At 44.1% G+C, this 23,138-nt stretch overlaps 1 protein-coding gene and 1 long non-coding RNA gene across 2 annotated transcripts in view; both read left to right on the forward strand.

Moving 5' to 3' along the window:
* The first annotated feature begins 232 nt into the window (after positions 1 to 232).
* On the forward strand, positions 233 to 15,460 carry LOC117515129. The gene is made up of 3 exons (XR_004562068.1): positions 233 to 244; positions 7,545 to 7,547; positions 15,281 to 15,460. It is a non-coding gene; the product is annotated as an uncharacterized LOC117515129 (long non-coding RNA).
* Positions 15,461 to 15,761: 301 nt separating this feature from the next.
* LOC117515924 (lysine-specific demethylase RSBN1L-like) overlaps positions 15,762 to 23,138 on the forward strand; it is a 33,329-nt gene continuing 25,952 nt past the window's right edge. The window contains 2 exon segments of the mRNA XM_034176711.1: positions 15,762 to 16,260; positions 16,495 to 16,614. Coding sequence (XP_034032602.1) covers positions 15,783 to 16,260; positions 16,495 to 16,614 — 598 coding nt within the window. The 5' untranslated portion in view covers positions 15,762 to 15,782.

Consider the following 23,138-nt stretch of genomic DNA (forward strand, 5'->3'; position numbering starts at 1 on the left):
TTTACACGAATGTGCCTAAACCTTTGTCCAGTGGCCCTGCACTCCATCAGTCATATGTGTTATTTTATCAGATATTTTCCTGACAAGAATCCCACCACAGCACAGGTGCCACCAGCAACAGAAACTCAGGAACACTCGGTCTTGGATAAAAAAAAAAAAAAAAAGTTTCTTTGTTGAAGCTGACCTCCTGGAAATCCATCTTATCTTGGAATTGAACTTCTTTCTTTTTCAGGTCTTCATTTATGTTGGCCTTCTGGGTTTCCCGCTTCCGGCCATAGTTTGCCTCCTGGTCCTGCAGATCTTGCTCATAAATAAGAGAAAACCAGTTGAAAATTATGTTTTAATTCCATCTGACCTGTCAGCAGCATTGAAACAAAAACAAATAATCAGGTTGATCATTTTTATAGTTTTGATAAAATATGTGTGTCTAGTGCCAGTGGTCACATTGAAATGTGCTGTGATTAGATGTGTGTCCTTCCCTCCCCCACATCACAAAATTTGTCATAGTACCACATTTAATGATGAGTCCATATTTTCTGTGACATCACGGGTTCCATTCTGTGGTTGTATCAGTAACAACTCAGCTCTAACAGCTTCAAGACTGAAGTCACGTCTGCATCCACAGCTAGCAACAGTCAAAAAAACTGTCCAGGGTCCTCAAAAAGATTAAAACTGTCCACAAAATGACTCTTATGTGGACACCTTTTTCAACGGGTGAGCAAACTGGAGAAGCACTGAAAATGATTAACTAGAAATCAGAAAGAGAGCGCATACCTCTGCCAAGGCCACACGTGTTCCAGAAGAAAAAAAATGTTCCAATTCAATCTAAAGTCTCTCATTTTCTAGGACATTATCCATCTGTTTCACCAAACTTCATCAACATGCTCTCACAACTTATTGCTATGAGCCTAGGGCGTAATTTTGGGTAGGGACGCTAGGGTCACGTCCCTACCAATATTCAGCCCCCTACTGTGTAATCACGACCAATAAAACCGCTGTCCTCCATTATTATGGCACATAAAGGGTTAAATGTGTGCCACTGCTCGAAGCCCCGCTCTTTAACGTAGATATCCTTGTCTGATTAGCAGTGATGCCGGTCTAATCTGACCACTTTTTTTTTAGTAACGAGTAATCTAACGCGTTAATCTTTCCAAATCAGTAATCAGATTAAAGTTACTTCTCTAAGTTACTGTGCGTTACTATTATTTTTGCATTATGGGTCGATAGCAGCATCAAACTTGGTCCGTGGGCAGGGGGTCGGGGTTCGACTGAACTGCTGTGAGCTTTTCATCCACGTTTTTCTGCAACAGCTACGACTCGTCCTCACCTCTTAAAACACAGTGACAACAGCACACCTGCACTGAGCTTTACAAAGACATTTTATGTTTTTTTTTTTTCTCTGAGCTGCTCCGTATCTGCTGCTAAAAACAGCTGATCCTCCGCGACACATTAACAACTAACATTATTTTCCACTCAAATGCACGTAAACTCTCTTTCTGAGGACCACATGATGTGAAAACGCAAAAAAACTTTCTTACCTGTAAATCTGGTCATGTTTTCTGCATAAATAAATGTAATCCATTCTTTGTGCTCAAACGCCAAAGCAGGGGCGAATCCAGATGGAATGGGGGCGTGGGGCAGGGATGTGCCACACCCCCTCACAACACCCCTAGATTAAAGGTCCAGTTTTGAAGCCTTTTTTTTACTACAACTACTAATACTACTTAAAATAATAATAATTTCGACAAGTAAAATGTTTAGAGAGAATTTAAATGTTAGAAAAATGTTAGAATGAATTTAATAGTTACATTTATAAACAATGTAGGTTAGAAATTGCAAGTTTTACTGTTACAGTGCTGTCAACAGTTAAATATGAGGTCAAGAAAGAGGTCTTTATTTTACTTTTTATAAAACAAGTATTTATTTTCATTGAAGCCAAGAAAGGGTGACTATAAAGTGAGTTTTTGCAAAACAAGTATCATTGTCATGTTGAGGTGGCAGAGGGTTGTTGTCGGCAGCTGGTGAAAGTAACTAAAAAAGTAACTAATAATCTAACTTAGTTACTTTTCCAATTGAGTAATCAGTAAAGTAACTAAGTTACTTTTTCAAGGAGGAATCAGTAATCAGTAATTGGATTACTTTTTCAAAGTAAATGTGGCAACACTGGTGATTAGCTACCCGTTTCTCACCTAACTTGGTTGGCTGTCCCGCTTGTCACTCAAAGCAGCACACTTCCCACAGTGGCCGCGACCGCCCATCGACCCCCGTCCCCCCCGCCCCTATCTCTGTCTCTTGAGCTAGACTTCGGTGATATTTGGTAACGGATGACAGCCCCCCCTCCCAAGAAACGAGATATTCGTTCATTCTTCACAGTCAGGAATGTAAGTGCAGGGTCTCCGTCAAGCTTTAAAAACTAAGCAAAATACCTTTCATGAATGGAAACCCTTCTTAAAAGCATTAGGCTTCTTCTGCTCTTTAGGCACTACGCAGGTTTTAGCAACGTGGCAGGACGCATCGTTAGAGCTAGGCTACTGCACAGTTGCAGGGAACTTATTAAAAGACTGCGCGGGCGGACACAATAACAGACAGACAAACGGGAATCGATTCATTCACGAATAGGGATGGGTATCGAGAACTGGTTTCTTTCGGGTATCGTTAAGAAATGATTCGATCCACCGACATCAATAAACTTTTTGCTTAATGATTCTGTTATCGGTCCTTCAGAGTTGCCGTTATTTTGGGGGGTGTTTGTCAGGAAATGATCATTTCTCTACATTGATTACGGACCCTGCAGCGGGTCCGTAATCAACTTTTCTGCAGCGTGGCTTTGCTTTGAACCTTGAACCAATCAAAGCAGTGGTTCGCAGATTGAAACAGTGCTTCGATTGCTTCGTTTATTCTTTCTTTCTTTCGCTTAATTTTCCCCCGCTAAAACCCTAAAGAACATACATCTGTGAGTATTATTTACCTTTTTTATGTTAAACCGACCGGTTATGGTCTTCTGAAACAGTTGATAGATGTATTTTATAACTTAAAAACGGGAGCGATGCTAACGCGTTAGCATGTCTATGGCATTTTCAAAGTTAAAAGTTAGCATTAAGCAGTTGCAGCTGTTATCACGTTCGGGTGCATTTGTTTTCAAATTGTAATATTTTTTAAATTTATTTTTGTTTATATATTATAATCTAATGATTATTATATACAACATATACTTATTATATACAGTTTTAGAGAAAGAGACAAAAAGAACCTGAATAGAAACACAACAGAAAATATAAAACCAACTAACAATGAACATACATAAATACATACGTACATACATACATACATACATACAGAAATAAATAAGTGTTTCCTGTGAACACCTAGTGACTCTCACACCTCCATTTCATCCCTGTCTTAAGTTTAATGACAGTTTGTTTTGGTCAAACCATATTTTCAGTTTGTTAATTTCTTCAGTGATTTCCTCCAGAACTAGCTGCCAAGCTAGAAAACTGCTGCATCCTAGTAAGAGCAGAATACTACTGGAATTAATTTGAATAAGGAAAGTTGTTTTTTTTTTCTCACTAAATGGATGCTGCACTCACTGCAGTTTATTGTCTGGAATAGTCCCAGATTGCATTTCAGAGGTTCTAGAATTCATTTTCGTGCAGGTGGTGTTGGGGGTAATTTTGGGTTTCAGCTTTTTTTGTTTTTCACCACTTCATCCCTGAATATGTCAATCGTGAGTCACTTTTGTGCAGATTAAAGTTACTAACTGGGACTCCTGTCTTGTTGCGAGAAAGAAACGGGAATTGTCCTCCGTTCTGTTCACACAGCTCCAAACGCTGCACGGGTCTCTGCCAAGTCAAGTTAGAACAATAGAGTCCAGTCGGAATTAATAAATTCAAAGCGAAACACCGTTTTGTTTATTTTTATTTATGTCCAGAGATCAAGGATTCAGTGACCAATTTCATATTTATTTACTTTAAGACTCAAGGAAATACATAGAAAACCTGTAAAGCCTACTTTTAGTACAAAATTCACGAGGTATCGATAAGGAATTGGATCGATAAGCAGAATCAATAATGGCATTGATATCGATAAAATCTTATCAATACCCATCCCTATTCATGAACGTCACAACACTAGCAGATAGGGTCATTGCAATACTTCGTGTTAAATATCCATCCTCGATGAATTCAATTTAAATGTATAGCTGGAGCAATGTTGGGTTAGTTGCTTTGTTCAAGGTCACTCCAGTCATGGATGGAGGTGTAAAGAGAGGTAAGGTTCGGATTTGAGCCTGCAACCCTGTGATTGAAAGACCAACTCCCTAACCATTGGGATGGCTCGTTAACCTATAACATCTGCATGACATGAACTTATGATTGGTAATGCAAAAAAAAAAAAAAAATCTTTGTCTTGGAGCACTTTTGTGTCCCCACCAAGATCAAAATCAAAGTTACTCCCTTGCTATGAGCCAAATATTCTTCTGGGTCTCTGTTCCTGAATATATTCCAGATCACCTCCAAACTGAAGCGCTTATTTCTTGGAACATTATCTGTCTGCTCACAAAATTTTTGTAAAATCTGTTCATTACTTTTTGAGTTATTACCTCCTTGATGGCGGTAATAACACATTTTGAGGGAATAGGTTCAGAAAATAAAATGAAACATAATAAAATAGAATAAAAGGCCTACCAGTGCCTCACAGTCTGTGGAAAAGTACATTAAAATCCTTTTGTAAGAAGATCAGAATTTGTCATTTTCTCTAACATAGATAACCAGATCACCGTCCACAGTCCGCTTCAGCTGAGGACTGGCCTCATCACCTGCGACTCCACAAAAATTCCAAGTGGTCCAGACAGGAAGTAACTTGGATCAAATCTCTCCCATGATGAAGGGCCGCTGATGTTTCATCTGTGGCCTGGAAGCACCAGTGTGTGGGGGCAGGGGGGCAGTGGGGAGCTGCTCTCAAATAGTTCATAGGCCAAGCAGGTTTTCGGTACCACTTAAGGTGATGAAACAACACTTACAATCCGCCTCAGTGTGCCATGGCCTACACAAAAATGTAGTACAGCCATCCCAGGGTGGTAGCTGTAGACATGTAGGGGTCAATAAAAAATTACACAGAGGTCAAAATGTAAAAATGCTCCAGTCATGTTGAAAATTATTCTTTGGGTTAATAGGGTTCGAAAAAGGAATAGTTTGTGCGATCTGTCATGCTTAGTTATCATGTTACAGGGTAACATATGTCACATGTCATAGAATCCAATGGATGTCAACCTTGTTTAATTTTTACTTTGGAGACCAAACATTCATCACAGTCAAAACTATTCCAGTTATCAATCCTTTTATTTCAACCAATAATTTACATCATTTTTTACTGAAATTGGAGCAACTTTAACTTTTGACCCCTGTACAAACTGTACAAACCTTTTTACCATTTTTGTTGTTTTTACTCCATAACTCCAGAACATTCAGTTATAGATAGTCCAAACTATACCTTTCTGGAATCATTATGATCAGACGAATAATGTGGTATAGTTTTCAACATGATTGGAGCAGTTTTAAATTTTGACCTCTGTGTAATTCTTCATTGACCCCTAGCTGGCTACAGCTACCACCCTGGGATGGCAGTACTACATTTTTGTGTAGGCCATGGTACAATGAGGCTGGATTCTAAGTGTTGTTTCTTCACCGTCAGTGTTACCGATTAGGTTAAAGTTGATGACTGGCTCATGGACTAAAAGGCCATCTTGCGCACCAAATGAGATGGGCGTGTCTGAGGAGGCGTGGCACGATAAGAAGTGGTTTTTGAAGGGATTCATTTTCGTCCAGTACATCAAGCTAGATTGACAGCTTGATGCCCGGGGCCACAGTCCACCTGCCCAACGTGTTTGGAGACGAGTTCTGCCATCACACTGTAAAAAAAAAAAAAAACACGATTTATTTTCATGTGACCTGTCAGCAGCTCTTAAATAATAAAACAGCTTGTTCTCTTTATAATCTTCATGCAGGTTTTATTTAAGTTAATCACAACACTAGACATGTCCAGCAGATGGCAGTGTTCAGCAGAAAATACCGGTGCATGATGTAACAGAATCAAACGGTAAAAATTAGAAAACCTAAGGTTATGACTGTTAGACTTCGAGGGAGAACACAAACTAAACGAACATACGCCATGACAGGGTCACATGGTGACTGTAGCACACTGAGTCTGTTAGCAAATCAGAAAAAGTTGGGAGTCGGGTTGGATGAGCATTTAATTTGTGGAATATATTAGAATGAAGGTTACCAAGACAAAGCAAATGATGGGAATTAATAGGAGGAGTTTCCACAATCTGGATGAAGCTACTTTTACAAGATTCTACAAAGATATAGTAGTAGTGCAGCAGATAAGAGAATATTTAGAGAGGAATACTTCAAATGGTGAAGCAAGCACCACATATGGCACAAATACACCTTAGACATTACTCTTGAAAAAGCAGAGTGTCCAACTGAATGTTCAATGGGTGGCCAGGTAGGGGCCAATTGAAGAATTACACAGGGGTCAAAATTTAAAAACGCTCCAATCATATTGAAAGGTATTCCATATTAATTGTCTGATCATCAAGATTTCAAAAATGTGTAGTTTGGACTATCTATGACCGAATTCTATGGAGTTATGGGGTAAAAATAGTGAGAAAGGTCAATTTCAGTTTGAACAGGGGTCAAAAGTTAAAGTTGATCCAATTTTGGTCAAAAGTAATGCAAATTATTGGTTGAACAAACAGAGTTGTAAAAACAAATGCTTTGCACCATCTGTGATGCTTAGTTATCATATTACAGGGTAACATGTTATTTGCCATGAAGTATGTCGACATTGTTTGAAGTTTATTGTGGACACCAAACATTCTGGTCTAAACTATTCCATTTATTAATCCTATTAGCTCAACCAATAATTTGCATCACCTTTTACCAAGATTGGATTAACTTTAACTTTTGAAGCCTGTACAAACTAAAATTGACCATTGTCACCATTTTTGATTTTTTTTTACCCCGTAACTATATAATTCAGTCATAGGTAGTCCAAACTATACCTTTTTGGAATCTTTATGATCAGACCAAAAATTTGGAATTTTTTTTAATTTGATTGGAGCATTTGTTGTGAAAAGTGTAATGACACGGACCCACAACAGGGGGCGTAAATGAACAGTCAATGGAAATAAAAAGTAACACTTTTAATGTTGTGAAATGTGCACAACGGATACAGATACAATTCAATACTACTGTCAATTATACAGTTGGTGTCGTGTGGGCAGGCTCGAGGATAGGAGACGCCTGTCCGGATAGGAGTCGGGACCCAAACGATTTCCACCGCCAATGGATCTGGAACACACCGGATCCGCCAAGTCCCGAGTCACCAGGTGGCCACCGTCTCCAGTTGTCAGATCGGGTACTGCTGGCAGGAAGCAGAAACAGTCAAGAGTGGGTGTGTGAGCACACACCCAGTAAACAGTCAGCAGAGTTCTTCTGATAAAGGGGAGAAAACACCTCCACCTCCTGTTTCTTAACTCAGAGTTCGTGCAGAATCCAATGTCACACTAATTAATGCAGGAGTGAGGAGCGGGAATGCCAACTCCTCTCGACTTCCACAAACTCAGCCTCAAGCTGCGAGTGTACAAGGGATACGTCTACAAAGTCAGAATCACAGATTAACAGCTTTCCGAGCTTAGAAGCAAAATACGTTGCAACAGTAAGCTTAGCTGATCAAACATGTGCATAAGGCACCAAAACGGCTGAGAGTTTTACCTGAATACTTCAGACGATTTCTCGGCAGGGGTGTGGTGTCTTCTCCAGGCTTTTATGGATGGCATGATGAGGTGATGAGTGACAGCTGTCAGGGTTCCTGAAGCTCCTGGCGGCGAACTGCGCCCTCTGGTGCCTGAAGCCCGTCTACAGGCAGGGCACCCTCTTGTGTTGGCCAGCAGTACCTCCTCTTCGAGCGGGCCACACAACAGGACCCCCCCCTCAACGGGCGCCTCCTGGCGCCCGACCAGGCTTGTCGGGGTGTCGGGTGTAGAAATCGGCCAGGAGGGCCGGGTCCAGAATGAAGCTCCGCTTCACCCAGGAGCGTTCCTCAGGTCCATACCCCTCCCAGTCCACCAGATATTGGATCCCCAGGCCCCGTCAACGGACGTCCTGAAGCCTGCGGACGGTCCACGCCGGCTCTCCATCGATGATACGGGCAGGAGGCGGCGCTGGTCCGGGAGTGCAGAGGTTGGAGGAGTGACACGGTTTTATCCGGGACACATGGAAGACTGGATGTATCCGCAGCGAAGCTGGCAGCCTCAGCTTCACTGCGGCTGGACTGAGGACTTTGATGATAGGGAAAGGTCCGATGTATCTGTCCTTCAGTTTGTGGGAGTCCACCTGCAGAGGGATGTCCTTAGTTGACAGCCAAACCTCCCGCCCAGGCTGGTATGCAGGGGCCGGGGTACGCCGGCGGTCTGCATGGTCCTTAGCCCTCGTCCGGGCTGTCAGAAGGGCACAGCGGACAGTGCGCCACACCCAACGGCATCTTCTGAGGTGGGCCTGGACCGAGGGGACCTCGACCTCTCCCCCCACGGCTGGAAACAATGGGGGCTGGTACCCCAAACACGCCTCAAAGGGGGAGAGGCCGGTGGCAGACGAGACCTGACTGTTATGGGCGTATTCGATCCAGGCCAGGTGTTGACTCCAGGCCGTCAGGTGTGCGGAGGTGACACACCGCAGGGCCTGCTCCAGGTCTTGGTTCGTCTGCTCTGCCTGTCCGTTGGTCTGAGGGTGGTACCCGGACGAGAGGCTCACTGTGGCCCCCAGTTCCCTACAGAAACTCCTCCAGACTTGCGAGGAGAACTGGGGACCACGATCTGAGACTACGTTCATGGGGATACCATGCAGATGCACGACATGGTGGACCAGGAGGTGTGCAGTCTCCTGGGCCGTCGGGAGCTTCGGGAGGGCCACGAAGTGGGCCGCCTTGGAGAACCGGTCCACTATCTTCAGGATGGTCGTCATACCCTGGGACGCAGGGAGACCCGTGACGAAGTCCAGGCCTATGTGGGACCAGGGGCGACGAGGCACCGGCAGTGGCTGGAGGAGTCCTTGGGCCTTCTTATGTTCTGCCTTGCCCCTGGCACAGGTGGTGCAGGCCTGGACGTACTCCCGGACGTCGGTCTCCATCGACGCCCACCAGAAGCGCTGCCGGACCACTGCCACGGTTCTACGCACCTCCGGGTGACAGGAGAGCTTTGAACCGTGACAGAAGTCCAAGACCGCAGCCCTGGCCTCTGGTGGGACGTACGACCGGTTCTTATGGCCATCTACGGGGTCCGGGTGTCGTGTCAGGGCCTCCCAGACGGTCTTCTCCACGTCCCAGGTGAGGGTTGCGACAACAGTGGACTCGGAGATGATGGTGTCCGGTGGATCCGACAGCTCTGGCTTGACTTCCTCTTCATGCACCCGGGACAGTGCATCGGACCATTGGTTTTTAGTCCCGGGGCGATACGTGATCTGGAAGTCAAACCGACCAAAGAACAGTGACCAACGGGCTTGCCTGGGGTTCAGACTCTTGGCGGTCCGGATGTATTCCAGGTTCCGATGGTCCATGAAAACCGTGAAGGGAACCGTGGCTCCCTCCAGAAGGTATCTCCACTCCTCAAGAGCCTCTTTCACCGCCAGAAGTTCCCCTTTGCCGACATCATAGGTCCTCTCAGCCGGGCTCAACCTGCGGGAATAGTAGGCACAAGGATGGAGTACCTTATCGGACTCCCCACTCTGGGACAGCACGGCTCCTATCCCTGAGTCAGAGGCATCCACTTCGACAATAAACTGGCGATCAGGGTCAGGCTGCACCAGAACTGGTGCAGTCGAAAACCGACGTTTCAACTCCTTAAACGCGGCTTCGCACCGATCCGACCAGGTGAAGGGGACTTTGGAGGAGGTCAGGGCTGTCAGGGGGCTAACTACCTGACTGTAGCCCTTAATGAACTTCCTGTAGAAATTTGCAAAGCCAAGGAACTGTTGCAGTTTCCTACGGCTTGTTGGTTGGGGCCAATCTCTCACCGCCGCAACCTTGGCCGGATCAGGGGCGATGGAGTTGGAGGAGATTATGAACCCCAGGAAGGACAAAGAAGAGCGGTGGAACTGGCACTTCTCGCCCTTCACAAACAGCCGGTTCTCCAACAACCGCTGCAGGACCTGACGTACATGCTTGACATGGGTCTCAGGATCCGGAGAAAAGATGAGTATATCGTCCAGATATATGAAGACAAACTGATGCAGGAAGTCCCGCAAGACGTCATTAACCAACGCTTGGAACGTCGCGGGCGCATTGGTGAGGCCGAACGGCATGACCAGGTACTCAAAGTGACCTAACGGGGTGTTAAATGCCGTCTTCCACTCATCTCCCTCCTGGATCCGAACCAGGTGATAAGCATTCCTAAGATCCAGTTTAGTGAAAATTTGGGCTCCATGCAAGGCCGTGAACACTGAATCCAACAGAGGTAACGGGTATCGGTTGCGAACCGTGATCTCGTTCAGCCCTCTGTAGTCAATGCATGGACGGAGTCCGCCGTCTTTTTTGCCCACAAAAAAAGAAACCAGCACCCATCGGGGAGGTGGAGTTCCGGATCAACCCGCCAGCTAACGAGTCCCGGATGTAGGTCTCCATTGATTCGCATTCCGGACGTGAGAGGTTGTACAGCCTGCTGGACGGGTACTCAGCGCCGGGTATCAAATCAATGGCACAATCGTACGGACGGTGCGAGGGCAACGTGAGTGCCAGATCTTTGCTGAAGACGTTAGCAAGGTCATGGTACTCAGCTGGCACCACGGCCAGATTGGGGGGGACTAAAACCTCCTCCTTAGCTGTCACACTGGGTGGAACCGAGGATCCTAAACACTCCCAGTGGCAGGTTTCGCTCCACTGCGTCACAACCCCAGATGGCCAATCAATCTGGGGATTGTGTTTTAACACCCATGGAAAACCCAAAATCACTCGGGAGGTAGAAGGTGTTACATAAAACACAATCTCCTCCCTGAACACTGCATTAAGAAGTCTGCGCACGTCTTGACACAACCTTCGTACGGCTCCGGAGGGCTTATGTATGCTTCAGGGGAAGGAGGGGGAGTTCGTTGAACAACCACTGGAATGTCTGTGTCTGGCATTCGGTCAGCAGGAGGAGGTGCTGCCGCGGCGCCCTGTGCATGCGCTTCCACCTGGGCGGTGAGAGCCTCCATCCTCCGATTGAGAATCACGTTCTGCTCAGTTACCAAGTCCAACCGAGCAGTGAAAGCGGTTATGATGTGCTGCAGCTCACCTAACACGCCTCCTGCTGGCGCCTGTGCACCTCGCTCTTCCACTGGCTGTTCAAACGATGGTTGACGCCCCTCGGGATCCATGACGATGGCCGAGTAATCCTGTTGTGAAAAGTGTAATGACACGGACCCACAACAGGGGGCGTAAATGAACAGTCAATGGAAATAAAAAGTAACACTTTTAATGTTGTGAAATGTGCACAACGGATACAGATACAATTCAATACTATGGTCAATTATACAGTTGGTGTCGTGTGGGCAGGCTCGAGGATAGGAGATGCCTGTCCGGATAGGAGTCGGGACCCACACCATTTCCACCGCCAATGGATCTGCAACACACCGGAGCCGCCAAGTCCCGAGTCACCAGGTGGCCACCGTCTCCAGCTGTCAGATCGGGTACTGCTGGCAGGAAGCAGAAACAGTCAAGAGTGGGTGTGTGAGCACACACCCAGTAAACAGTCAGCAGAGTTCTTCTGATAAAGGGGAGAAAACACCTCCACCTCCTGTTTCTTAACTCAGAGTTCATGCAGAATCCAATGTCACACTAAATAATGCAGGAGTGAGGAGCGGGAACGCCAACTCCTCTCGACTTCCACAAACTCAGCCTCAAGCTGCGAGTGTACAAGCGATACGTCTACAAAGTCAGAATCACAGATTAACAGCTTTCCGAGCTTAGAAGCAAATACGTTGCAACAGTAAGCTTAGCTGATCAAACATGTGCATAAGGCACCAAAACGGCTGAGAGTTTTACCTGAATACTTCAGACAATTTCTCGGCAGGGGTGTGGTGTCTTCTCCAGGCTTTTATGGATGGCATGATGAGGTGATGAGTGACAGCTGTCAGGGTTCCTGAAGCTCCTAGCGGGGAACTGCGCCCTCTGGTGCCTGAAGCCTGTCTACAGGCAGGGCGCCCTCTGGTGTTGGCCAGCAGTACCTCCTCTTCGGGCGGCCCACACAACAGCATTTCTAAATTTTGACCCCTGTAATTCTTCAATTGACCCTATGTAGCTGCTGATTGAAATTCAACTGGACACCCTGCCTTTTCAAAAGAGTAATGTCTAAGGTGTATTTGTGCCAATTTGGTGCTTGAATCACCATTTGAAGTATTTCTTTTTATACGCTCCACTATAAGAGCCCATCCTGAATATGCAGTACCGGTATGGAACCCAAGTAAAAGAAACTCATCACTGAACTAGAAAACATTCAAAGTTGAGCCACAAAAATGGTAGCAACGCTGTTGTAACCTGAGCTACTCAGAATGCTAGAAAAAAGCTGAATCTGTCAACCCGCCGCTATAGAAGCCTCAGAAGTGACATGGCACTACAAGTTTATAAGATGGTGACCCATATGCACAACGACATACATCTGGATGTTCCCAAGAAGACCAGAGGGCATCTGTTATTTGAGTTATTTGAGTCAAAATTTGAGTTACGAGGAAAGATTAAGTGAATTAGGTTTAACAACTCTTGTGGATAGAAGAGTTTGGGGTGACCTAATTGAAATGTATTAAATTTTACATGGTTTTGAGGTAATAGACCCCAATATTTTATTTACTAGACGTAGGTATCTTGGCCTTAGAGGCCATGAACTCACTATGGAAGTGAAAAGATCACCTCTTAATATTAGAAAGTTTAGTTTTAGTAATAGAGTTGTATGTTTGTGGAACAGCCTCCCTGAACACATTGTACTCTCACCTGATATAAATTCTTTTAAAATTAATTATGACAGATATTATACCACCTCAGTTTAAGTTTATAGATTACTTGAGGCTCGATGTGTGCTTCTTGTTAACCTCATAATATTGATGGGATTTTAAATTAATGTTTTTATGAGTGCTTAATATTGTATCTAATGTACTGATGTGTGCTTTTATTATACTATGTATATACTATTTCACACAATAAAATGAATTATGAATTATAATTATGTTAAAGATGGGGAAGCCTAGTTGCTGAACAAGTGACTGCTTGAATAACTTCACAGTGTCATCACCATGTGGAACAGTCTGCCTGCACACGTCATCAAAGCTCAGAGAGTTCTAGCATTTGAGAGGTGATTTGACAAACATTGGTCTGGGTTAGGTGTAAGTTTTGATTACAAAGCTTAATTGCAACTTCGGGAAATCAGAGCCAACCCACTAGTTTGAGATCTGGAAATACCGGACCAATAGGATCATCTTTCAGAAACCACACAAGTAAGTGTGTGTGTGTGTGTGTGTGTGTGTGTTACATACACTTACTTATATGCTTTGGAAGTATGGGGGTCCAGTGAAGTTTATCTTATTTTGCAGTCTTTGGTTCTTGTTATTGTTTCATTTTTTTTTTTTTTTTTTTTGAGACAAACAAAATATTACACAAAAACTTACATACCACAGCAAAAACAACTCACTCAGGAACAGGTTAATTAAAAAAAAAGATCAAGACTAGGGAGAATTATATATGTAAAACTTCCCAAGAAACTTTCCAAACATTCCTGCAAATGCAAACAGACAGTAAACTGGCACGAGGGCAGAAACATACGAGGTCTGTGATGAAAAAAGCGGTCCTTTTTATTTTTTTCAAAAAATAAATGGATTTGATTCATATGTTTTTATCAGACATGCTTGAACCCTTGTGCGCATGCGTGAGTTTTTTCACGCGTGTCGGTGACGTCATTCGCCTGTGGGCAGGCCTTGAGTGAGGAGTGCTCCACCCCGCCCGTCGGAATCTCTTTGTCTGAATAGCCGCTGCGGATGGCGCGCGTTGCTTTATCAACATTTTTTCTGGACCTGTGAGGGATATCCGAGTGGATACTATTCGAGAAATTAAGCTGGTTTTCGGTGAAAAGATTAACGGCTGATGAGAGATTATAGGGTGTTTCTGTCGGTGTAAGGACTTCCCACGGAGCGGGACGTCGCGCAGCGCTTCCAGGCGCCGTCGTCGGCCTGTTTCGACCTGAAAACATCCTAATTTAAGGCTTAATTCACCCAGGACGTCGTGAGAGAACAGAGAGGATTCAGAAGAGGCTGGCATGAGGACTTTATGCGGACATTCCACTGTTTAAGGACATTTTGTAATGAAAGACGTGCGCGCAAATTCGCCGGGTCGTTTCCGTGACGACTCGGCGAATCTGTGTGCCCCGCGACAGGAAAAACACCTCCGTGTTGAAAACCATTTGTAGAATTCAGGCGGCTTTTAATGGCTTTCAACAAGTGAGTAACTGAGAAATTGTTTAACAGCTTGGGCATGTTCCAACTTGCCCGTTAAGATTTCCAACGGAGGTGTTTTTCCTGCCGCGACGCCCTGCGGTCGGGTCCAGCCCGACATGCGACTCTGCCCGCACGTTCTTTCATTACAAAATGACCGTTAACAATGGAATGTCCGAATAAACTCCTCATGCTGACTTCTTCTGAAAGTTCTCTGTTCTCTGACGACTTACTGCGTCAACAGAGCCTGAAATGTGGAAGTTTTCAACTTGAAACGGCGAGACGCTGCCGCCTCGAAGCGCAGATCGGCGTCAGGCACTGTGGGCCGTCCTTACGGCGACACTACCAGACCAAAATCTCTCATCAGCCGTTAAAATTTTTACCGAAAACCAGCTGAATTTATCGAATGGTGTCCACTCAGTTGTGCCTTACAGTTTTGAAAAAATTTTGATCAAACAAAGCAGCAGTCTCTGAGCCATTCCTAAACAATGAAAAAACGACGAGAGGGTGGGCCACTCCTCACTCAAAGACTGCCCACAGGCGAATGACGTAACCGACAGGCGTGAAAAAACTCTCGCATGCCCACGAGGGTTCAAGCATGTTTGATGTAATCACACGTGATTCAAATCCATATGGTTTTTGGAAAAAATAAGGTCCGTTACTTTTATCACAGACCTCGTACAACACAGTCCAGAAATCAAAATAACAAAAAAAAAAAAAAAAAGTCAGCAGTGACCTCATTAGCAGTCTTGCCAGTTAAATTTTTTTTAGAGATAGGAAAAAAATTGTGAACTCATTTATGAAACAGTCAAAGGAGGGTTTTCGTTTTTTCCACCTACTACTGTGTATATGGTATTTACACAGAAGTAAAATAACATTTACCATCTCTGATGTTGAGGGGTTTAAATTATCCATAAAGAAGAGAATACTATTAGCATCAAACGCAGGAACATCATTAATCAACTTTTAATATTGACCCAAAATCTTTGAGACACAGGACAGAATACAAACATGACTCGCCACAGAAAACACAAGGGTTCACATTAAAATTCAACCTTTTTATAAGAAAGGCAGCAATTGGATAAAGCTGATAACTTATTTTGAAGAGGTTTCCTTCACTTTAGGAAACAGGATCTGTATGTTTGTTTTGAGTCTTGTCCTGTCTTTCCTCCTCCCCCTCCTCCGCCTGCGTCTTACGTCATATGTTTAGCCCCGCCTCTCGCCTGTCTCTCACGCACCCGTTACGTCTCTCGGTAAAAAATAGAAACTTCCAAGATGGCCGAGTCCGTGGACTCCATGCATTTCGCAGCAAACAGCAAAACAAATTCCCCCAAACCCCTGTTAGCTAAACGACCGCCGGAGAGTCGACCGCAGTCTTCAGGCGACATTTACTCGCCGCCTCCCAAGAAGGTCCGGGTGGAGGAGAAGAGCCTGAAGCACAGGAAACTGAAACGGGGAGGTGTGCGTAGGGGAAAACACAACGGCAGGCAGAGTTGTGGAAGCCCAGCGAAATGGAGTTTCGGCCCGGCCAAGGCGAGCCACTCCGCCGCCGGGCCAACTGCTCCCGCTCGGAAAATCTTCAAGATCAGCAACTTCCTCGCCTCCCCTCCCAAAGTGAAGAAGGCAAAAGAGAAACGGCATAAGGAGAAAGGCGGTGAAGCGGCGCGCGGTTCGGCCGCGGCAGCGGAGAGAGTGAGCCCAGCTAGCTGCCGTACAAAGACGGAAAACGGCGACGTGAAAATCCCACAGAGGGGTAAGACAGCGCGCACACGCTGCCGTGTACTGCCCTCTGCTAAACCAACGCTGAAATTCAAAAAGCCACGTGAAGCCTGACTACATTAAGAATATCATTTATTAGCTTGTTACATAATTTGTTGTGCCGCGGGCCCCTTTATTTATAAGGCCCAGATGGTGATACTGTGTTTACACGTGGAGATGTTTGCTGGTCAGTGATGATCTTCACCATGTCCCTGTCTCTCTTTTACAGACCACCGCGGTAAAGACAGAGATAAGAAAAAAGAAAAGAGTAAAGAGCGGAAAAATCACAAATTGCCTCTTGTTAATGACATTGCCAGAGAAAACGGAGAAGTGATTTCTCCACAGAAAGGTAAGATGCACAGCAGCAATGGCCCTGAGCTGTTGAGGTCAAAACTGTTTTTACAGATGTCACAGAAATTCGACATTACCATAATTTTTTTCTAAGGGCATAAGGGTACACTGTATGAATCATGGTTTCAAGGTCACAGTGGAGTTCAAATCACGGAACATTCTCCTCAGCTTTCTGCATACACATGTATAACAAAAAACTAACATAAAAAAAAAAAAATGTAATAACACTTTGATGCGCATTTTGCAAATTTGAACTATTCTTGAATGGCACTTGAACCATACTGGAATTGTATTACTGTGCATGACTCTCAGATAGCCATGGCTCCGAAATGGAAGTATTGTTCAAATTTTCAAATGTTTTGTGTATTTTACAAAAATTATACCCAAACCCAAAAACAGTTAAGATGATGTAGAGCGTCTGCATAGAGCTTGTGTGCTGTATGCAGTTTAGTGTAAGGAGCTAACCTGACCAAGTTAAAATGTAGCAGCAGAAGTGAGAAGTCTACAAAGTGGCACACTGTAAATATGAAGTTTTATCTTGTTTTTTAATCTGACTTTTTTTATTTGACTTGTTGCATAATTTCAGCCAGATACATCATCACAGCCTCCTAAAAGTTGTTATCCACATAAGACACCATTGTTTTCGAAGATGATCTCTGGAAATGTTTTAATAGGGCAGCGCAATCACATTTGGGGGTGGGCGCTAAAGGAGTAAAATATGATGCATATGATGTAATTTCTCTACTTCCGGGGTACAAACCACGGCATATTCAATGGAGTTTTGGGCAAATTACATGCAAAAAAAGTGAAGATGCAAAGAAAAAGTGAAGATGCGGTGGGAAAGTGGACGTGTTGCGGTTTGTTTATGATCTGAACTACAAACGTGTTGAGGCGGTTTTGCAGGCGAGAAAATGGCGCTACTCTGGTTGGCTGTATATGCTAACACCGACACACGGCTCTCACCTCCTCGCCTTTTCTTCTCTTCGCGACTGCATCAATGAGTGCAGGCCCAAAACAAAACCGTACCCCATTTGTCCGTGTGACGTGTGTTTATACTGTGTATATATTAAATGGAGGTTCCATAAGAGTGGTCAAATCCACGATACATGGGGGTTCAAACCGAGCACGGTTAAAACACAGTTCTTGTTATGTGATGTCTTGTGTGGTTAGAGAAATGGGGTTTATGACATCATTGTTTCACAAAGATTGTGTATTGGTTGTGCCCCCATAAAATGCAAAGGAGGCATTTTGACATATATCCTCTCTGTGGCCCGTTTTCAAAAAGTTGCATTTTCGGGGTCCAAAAACACCAGTTCTTGGTGGACTAAACGATCATATGATACAACATTTTGAGAATATGTTTAAGCCTGCCTCCGTGTGGACAGATTCATAGTCTTGTTTTGGTTCTAGAGGTGGCAGTTATACTAGGGGGGTTAACAAAAAAATCTTTCTTTGCTCCAGTTCACAAACTGCGTAGTACAACATCACTTTAAATAGAATAGAATAGAAGTCTTATTTGTCATTGTACACATACAGTGAGATTAGGGGTGCCACTCTGGAACTGAGTTTGAGAATAAGAAAAGATAAAAAGAAGCCATCACTTATGAGTCGTAAATAACTAACTTAGCAGACCAAGTCAAAAATGTGAATATATAAATAAGTGAAGATATGTGCAATTTATTTAAACAAATAAATATGTATATGTTCTCGATAAAGGACAGAGAAAATTTCATTGCACATATTGCACATATTTGTATGAGTGTAGCCCATAGGATTTCAGTGATTGCACATGTAATGTCAGAGTTATTGCAGGAGTGTTTAATGTTCTCACAGCTCAGGGAAAGATACTGTTTGTCATCTTGGCGGTTCGGGCTCTGATCATCCTGTATCTCCTGTCCGAGGGGAGCAGGCTGAACAGGTGATGTGCTGGGTGAGGTGAATCTGGGAGGATGGATCTGGATCGGTTGAGACAGCGGGAGGTAGCTATCTCCTCAAGATGGGGCAGAGGGCAGCCAATCATCTTTTGGGGCGGTGTCTATCACTCGCTGCAGAGCCTTTCTGTCTGCAGCTGTACTTCCAGCGAACCATGCTGTGACACAGTATGTCATCAGACTTTCAATGGTGGTGTGATAGGAGGCCACCAGCAGCTTCTGGTCAAGTCTGCTCTTCCTCAGGAGCCTCAGGAAGTGCAGTCGCTGCTGGGCCTTCTTTAGAACAACCATGGTGTTGGTGGACCAGGAGAGCTCTTCTTGAATGTGGACTCCCAGAAGCCTAAAAGACGACACTCTTTCCATTGGATCTCCTTTGAGGTTGACAGGGGCATAATCCCCCGGGTTTCTCCTGTAGTCTTTGATAGTCTTCTTTGTCTTTGCAGTGTTCCGTAGCAGGTTGTTGGCTTGACACCACTCCGACAGGTGCTGGACGGCCCTGTAGGCAGTCTCATCTTCCCTCCAGATGAGTTTGAATACCGTTGTGTCACCTGCAAACCTAATGATGGTGTTTGTGGACACAGTCATGAGTGTACAGAATGCACAAAAATGGACTCAGCACACAGCCCTGTGGTGAGCCTGTGCTGAGTGTGAGGGGGAGGAAAGTTGAAGGCCAAGCTTCATACGCTGTGGTCTGTTTGAGAGGAAGTCTTTAATCCAGGCACAGCTGGAAGGTGCAGGTTCAATAGTGTTGTTATCAGAATATCCAGTGATCGTGTTGAACACTGACCTATAGTCGATGAAGAGTAATCTTACATAGTTGGCGGGATGCTCCAGGTGGCTCAGCATGGTATGTAAGGTGGTGGCAATGGCATCGCTCCACTGAGGATTTTGCCCCATTAACCCTCCTTGTGGGTTATTGAGGCAAAACGCCTTCCTGATATCTTTATCCTGAATAGCAGAGATACAGAGGAACATAATAAAACAAGTTTCACTGAAATCCATAGGGGGCGCACCGAGATATGGCCACCAAATATTGTGTTCTTAACATAAAGAGTGCCACCTATGCAAAAGCACCCTAACTAAGCCACCGCCATTTATGCAAATTTGGAAAAAATTTGTCCCACTGTATCCAAATATGCATAAATGAGCAAGGCTTATTCAGGGCACAGGCCCTGGGAGGGTCCCAAATGTAGTCCAAAATGTCAAAAGTTGTAACTTGAAGCACCACCTATAGGCGGTGCCCTCAGTTAGCCTTGAAAACTATAACGCTAAATGGGAGAACTCCATCCATACATTCATATACGAGGTCTGTTAGAAAAGAATCCGACTTTTTTATTTTTTGCAAAAACTATATGGATTTGAATCGTGTGATTGCCTCAGCCAAGCTTGAACCTTCGTGCGCATGCGTGAGTTTTTTCACGCCTGTCGGTTGCGTCATTCACCTGTGAGCACGCCTTGTGGGAGGAGTGGTCCAGCCTCCTCGGTGGATTTTCATTGTCAGGAAATTGGCTGAGCGACTGCCGCTTTACTGCATCAAAATTTTTTCAGAAACTGTGAGAGACAGCCAGGTGGAAACCATCTGATGGCTTTTCACTGAAGATCTTATGGGGATCAAACAGATTAAGGAGCATTACAACCAGATTAAAGATGGCCCACAGCGGCTGAGGGCGCGCCGCACTCCGAGTGGCGATCTGAAACGACCAGATCATTTCCAAACTGAACGCTGTGTTGATCCGGGACGTCGTCTGACTACTACAGAAATGGCAGAAGAGGTGGACTTACTACTTTTTCGGCACATTCCACTGTTACAGGAGTTTTTGTCATGGAAAGAGGAGCGGAGGAATTCGCCACGGAGCAGCTAATGGCGCGGGACAAAAGCACCTCCGTGTTGGTCTCACAGGACATGCCCTGACATGCCCAGCTCTTGTGCGATTCGGAAGATTCAGACGGCTTTCGGTGGCTTTTCAGTTGTGTGACTATCCAAGAAATTGTGGACGAGCTGGTCATGCCACAACATGTCCTGTGATGCTTCATCACGGCGTTGCTTTTTGTTCTGCGCTATGCGGCTCCGTCCTGACGCGGGAATTTCTCCGCTCCTCTTTCCATGACAAAAACTCCTGTAACAGTGGAATGTGCCGAAAAAGTGGTATGTCCACCTCTTCTGCCATTTCTGGCAGACCATCACCTCCCCAGAAAGGGGAGGTGATGGTCTAGTGGTTAAGGTGTTGGGCTTGAGTCCAGAAGATCATGGGTTCAAATCCCCACCTGACTGGAAAATCACTAAGGGCCCTTGGGCAAGGCCTTTAATCCCCTATTGCTCCCGGTGTGTAGTGAGCGCCTTGTATGGCAGCACCCTGACATCGGGGTGAATGTGAGGCATAATTGTAAAGTGCTTTGAGCGTCTGATGTAGATGGAAAAGCGCTATATAAATGCAGTCCATTTACCATTTTCTAACAGACCTCGTACCATAAGATCAATGAGGCTTACTGCGGGCGCACAAAGATATTCAAAGGTCAAAATCCACATTTTGACTATGTCACTATTTTGGCCCCTTTAACCCCTACCCTAAAAAGGGCCGTAATTTCCTCCTGAATGGATTTTTGGATTAAAAAAAAAAAAAATTAAAAAAAAAACTTAATTTTTGTCTGTTTAGACAATACATCTTCACCTAAACAAAACTTCAGTGGCCTACTGAAACATGATACATCACCACCCATTTGAAAGTTACAGATTTCGGCTCTTAAGTTTAGCAAGACAGTTGCTGTGCAGTGTCTGAATCAGGGTTACTAACTTGCGCCCCATGGGCAGTGTTTGACCCAATTTGTGTCCAAATGCTTAGGGCACATAAACAGGCACACGTGACCCACATACATGACTTAAACATGTCCGTGTTAAACAAGAAAAAAAATTAACAACGCAAATACAATTGTCTCATCGATCATTGTTATGAGCCACTTGTCTCATTAATTTTGTAAATGTCTCATTAGGTCAGCTAGATGCCAGTCTCGTCATTTTTCCTCAGTAGTGCAGCAGATAACAGAATATTTACTGGGGAATTTTCAAATGGTGAAACAAGCACCAGATTTGTCACAAATACTCTTTTGGCATTACTCTTTTGAAAACAACAAAAAACGATTGGGCACTTTAATTTTCAGTAGACAGCCAGGTAGGGGTCAATTGAAGATTTACATGGGTAAAAATTAAAAGCTGCTCCAATCATATTGAAAACTATACCACATTATTTGTCTGATCATAAATATAACAAAACGATATAGTTTGGACTATCAGTGACTGAATTCTATTGAGTCTTGCTGTAAAAACAGCAAGAATGGTCAATTTCAGTTTGTACAGGTGTCAAAAGTTAATGTTGCTTCAATTCAGGTAAACGGTGCGAATTATTGGTTGAGCTAATAGGATCAATAAATGGAATAGTTTTGACTGTTTGAATGCTTGGTCTGCAAAGTAAAGGTCAAACAAAAAGGTCAATATTCATTGGATTCTGTGACAAGTGACATATGTTACCCTGTAACATGATAACAAAGCGTGACACATGATGCATACTATTCCTTTTTAAAATCCTATTAACTCAACCAATAATTTGCATCACTTTTTCCCAAAATTAGAGCAACTTTGTACAAACTGAAATTGACCCTTTCACCATTCTTGCTGTTTTTACCTCATAACTCCATAGAATTCAGTCACAGATAGTCCAAACTATACCTTTTTGGAGTCTTTGTGATTAGACAAAGGCATAGTTTTCAGTATGATTGGAGTATCTTTTAATTTTCATCCCTGTGTAATTCCAATTGACCCCTTCCTGGCTGCCTATTGAAAATTCAAATGGGCAATCAGTTTTTTCAAAAGAGTAATGTGTAAGGAGTAGCTGTGCTGAACTTGGTGTTTATATCACCGTTTAAAGGATTCCTCTGTAAATATTGTGTTATCTGCTGCCAGTTTTGGTGTTTGTTTCCAGAAATGAACAATTGTTACAGTTATCCACTCCACTGCAGCAAGAACCCTGGTTAAAAAGGTTTGTTTTTTTATCAGTTGACATGTGGCAGGTTCAAGTTTAGATCTTGTGTGTGTGAATTTTATCTTAGTGCTGTGAGAGGTTAAACAGGACTGTTTATAATTGATTGAGGGTTGTGCTCGTGTAGGTAGCTAACATTATTTGGTGTTTCTGTGAGACATGACTGCTAGGCACACACCCAGTGGCAATGGCAACACAGTGGTAACTTCATTCTGTGGTTGAAGTGAGTGAGGCTGTAAGCAGCTCCACTGAACCACACTGAAGGAAAAGTTGCATAAAGCTGTTGCGAATACCTAATACACTTTGTGAATCACCTCACATCAACGCTGAAAATGTGGCTATACCGACATACAATGGTATGTAAAAGTTTTGGTACCCCTGATGATTTCTATGATTTTCCTTTATAAATCATCGGTTGTTTGGATTTTGGTGAATTCAAGTTCAAGTTTATTCGTAACTTTGCAATAAAACAAAACAAAATAAAACAAAACTGATTTCTCAGCCAGTCAACCCATGCAACCGAAAGGGTGTAGGTAGAAACAAAGCTTATATACACCTAC

This window comes from Thalassophryne amazonica, chromosome 8, assembly GCF_902500255.1.
Source record: "Thalassophryne amazonica chromosome 8, fThaAma1.1, whole genome shotgun sequence".
NCBI lineage: Eukaryota > Metazoa > Chordata > Actinopteri > Batrachoidiformes > Batrachoididae > Thalassophryne > Thalassophryne amazonica.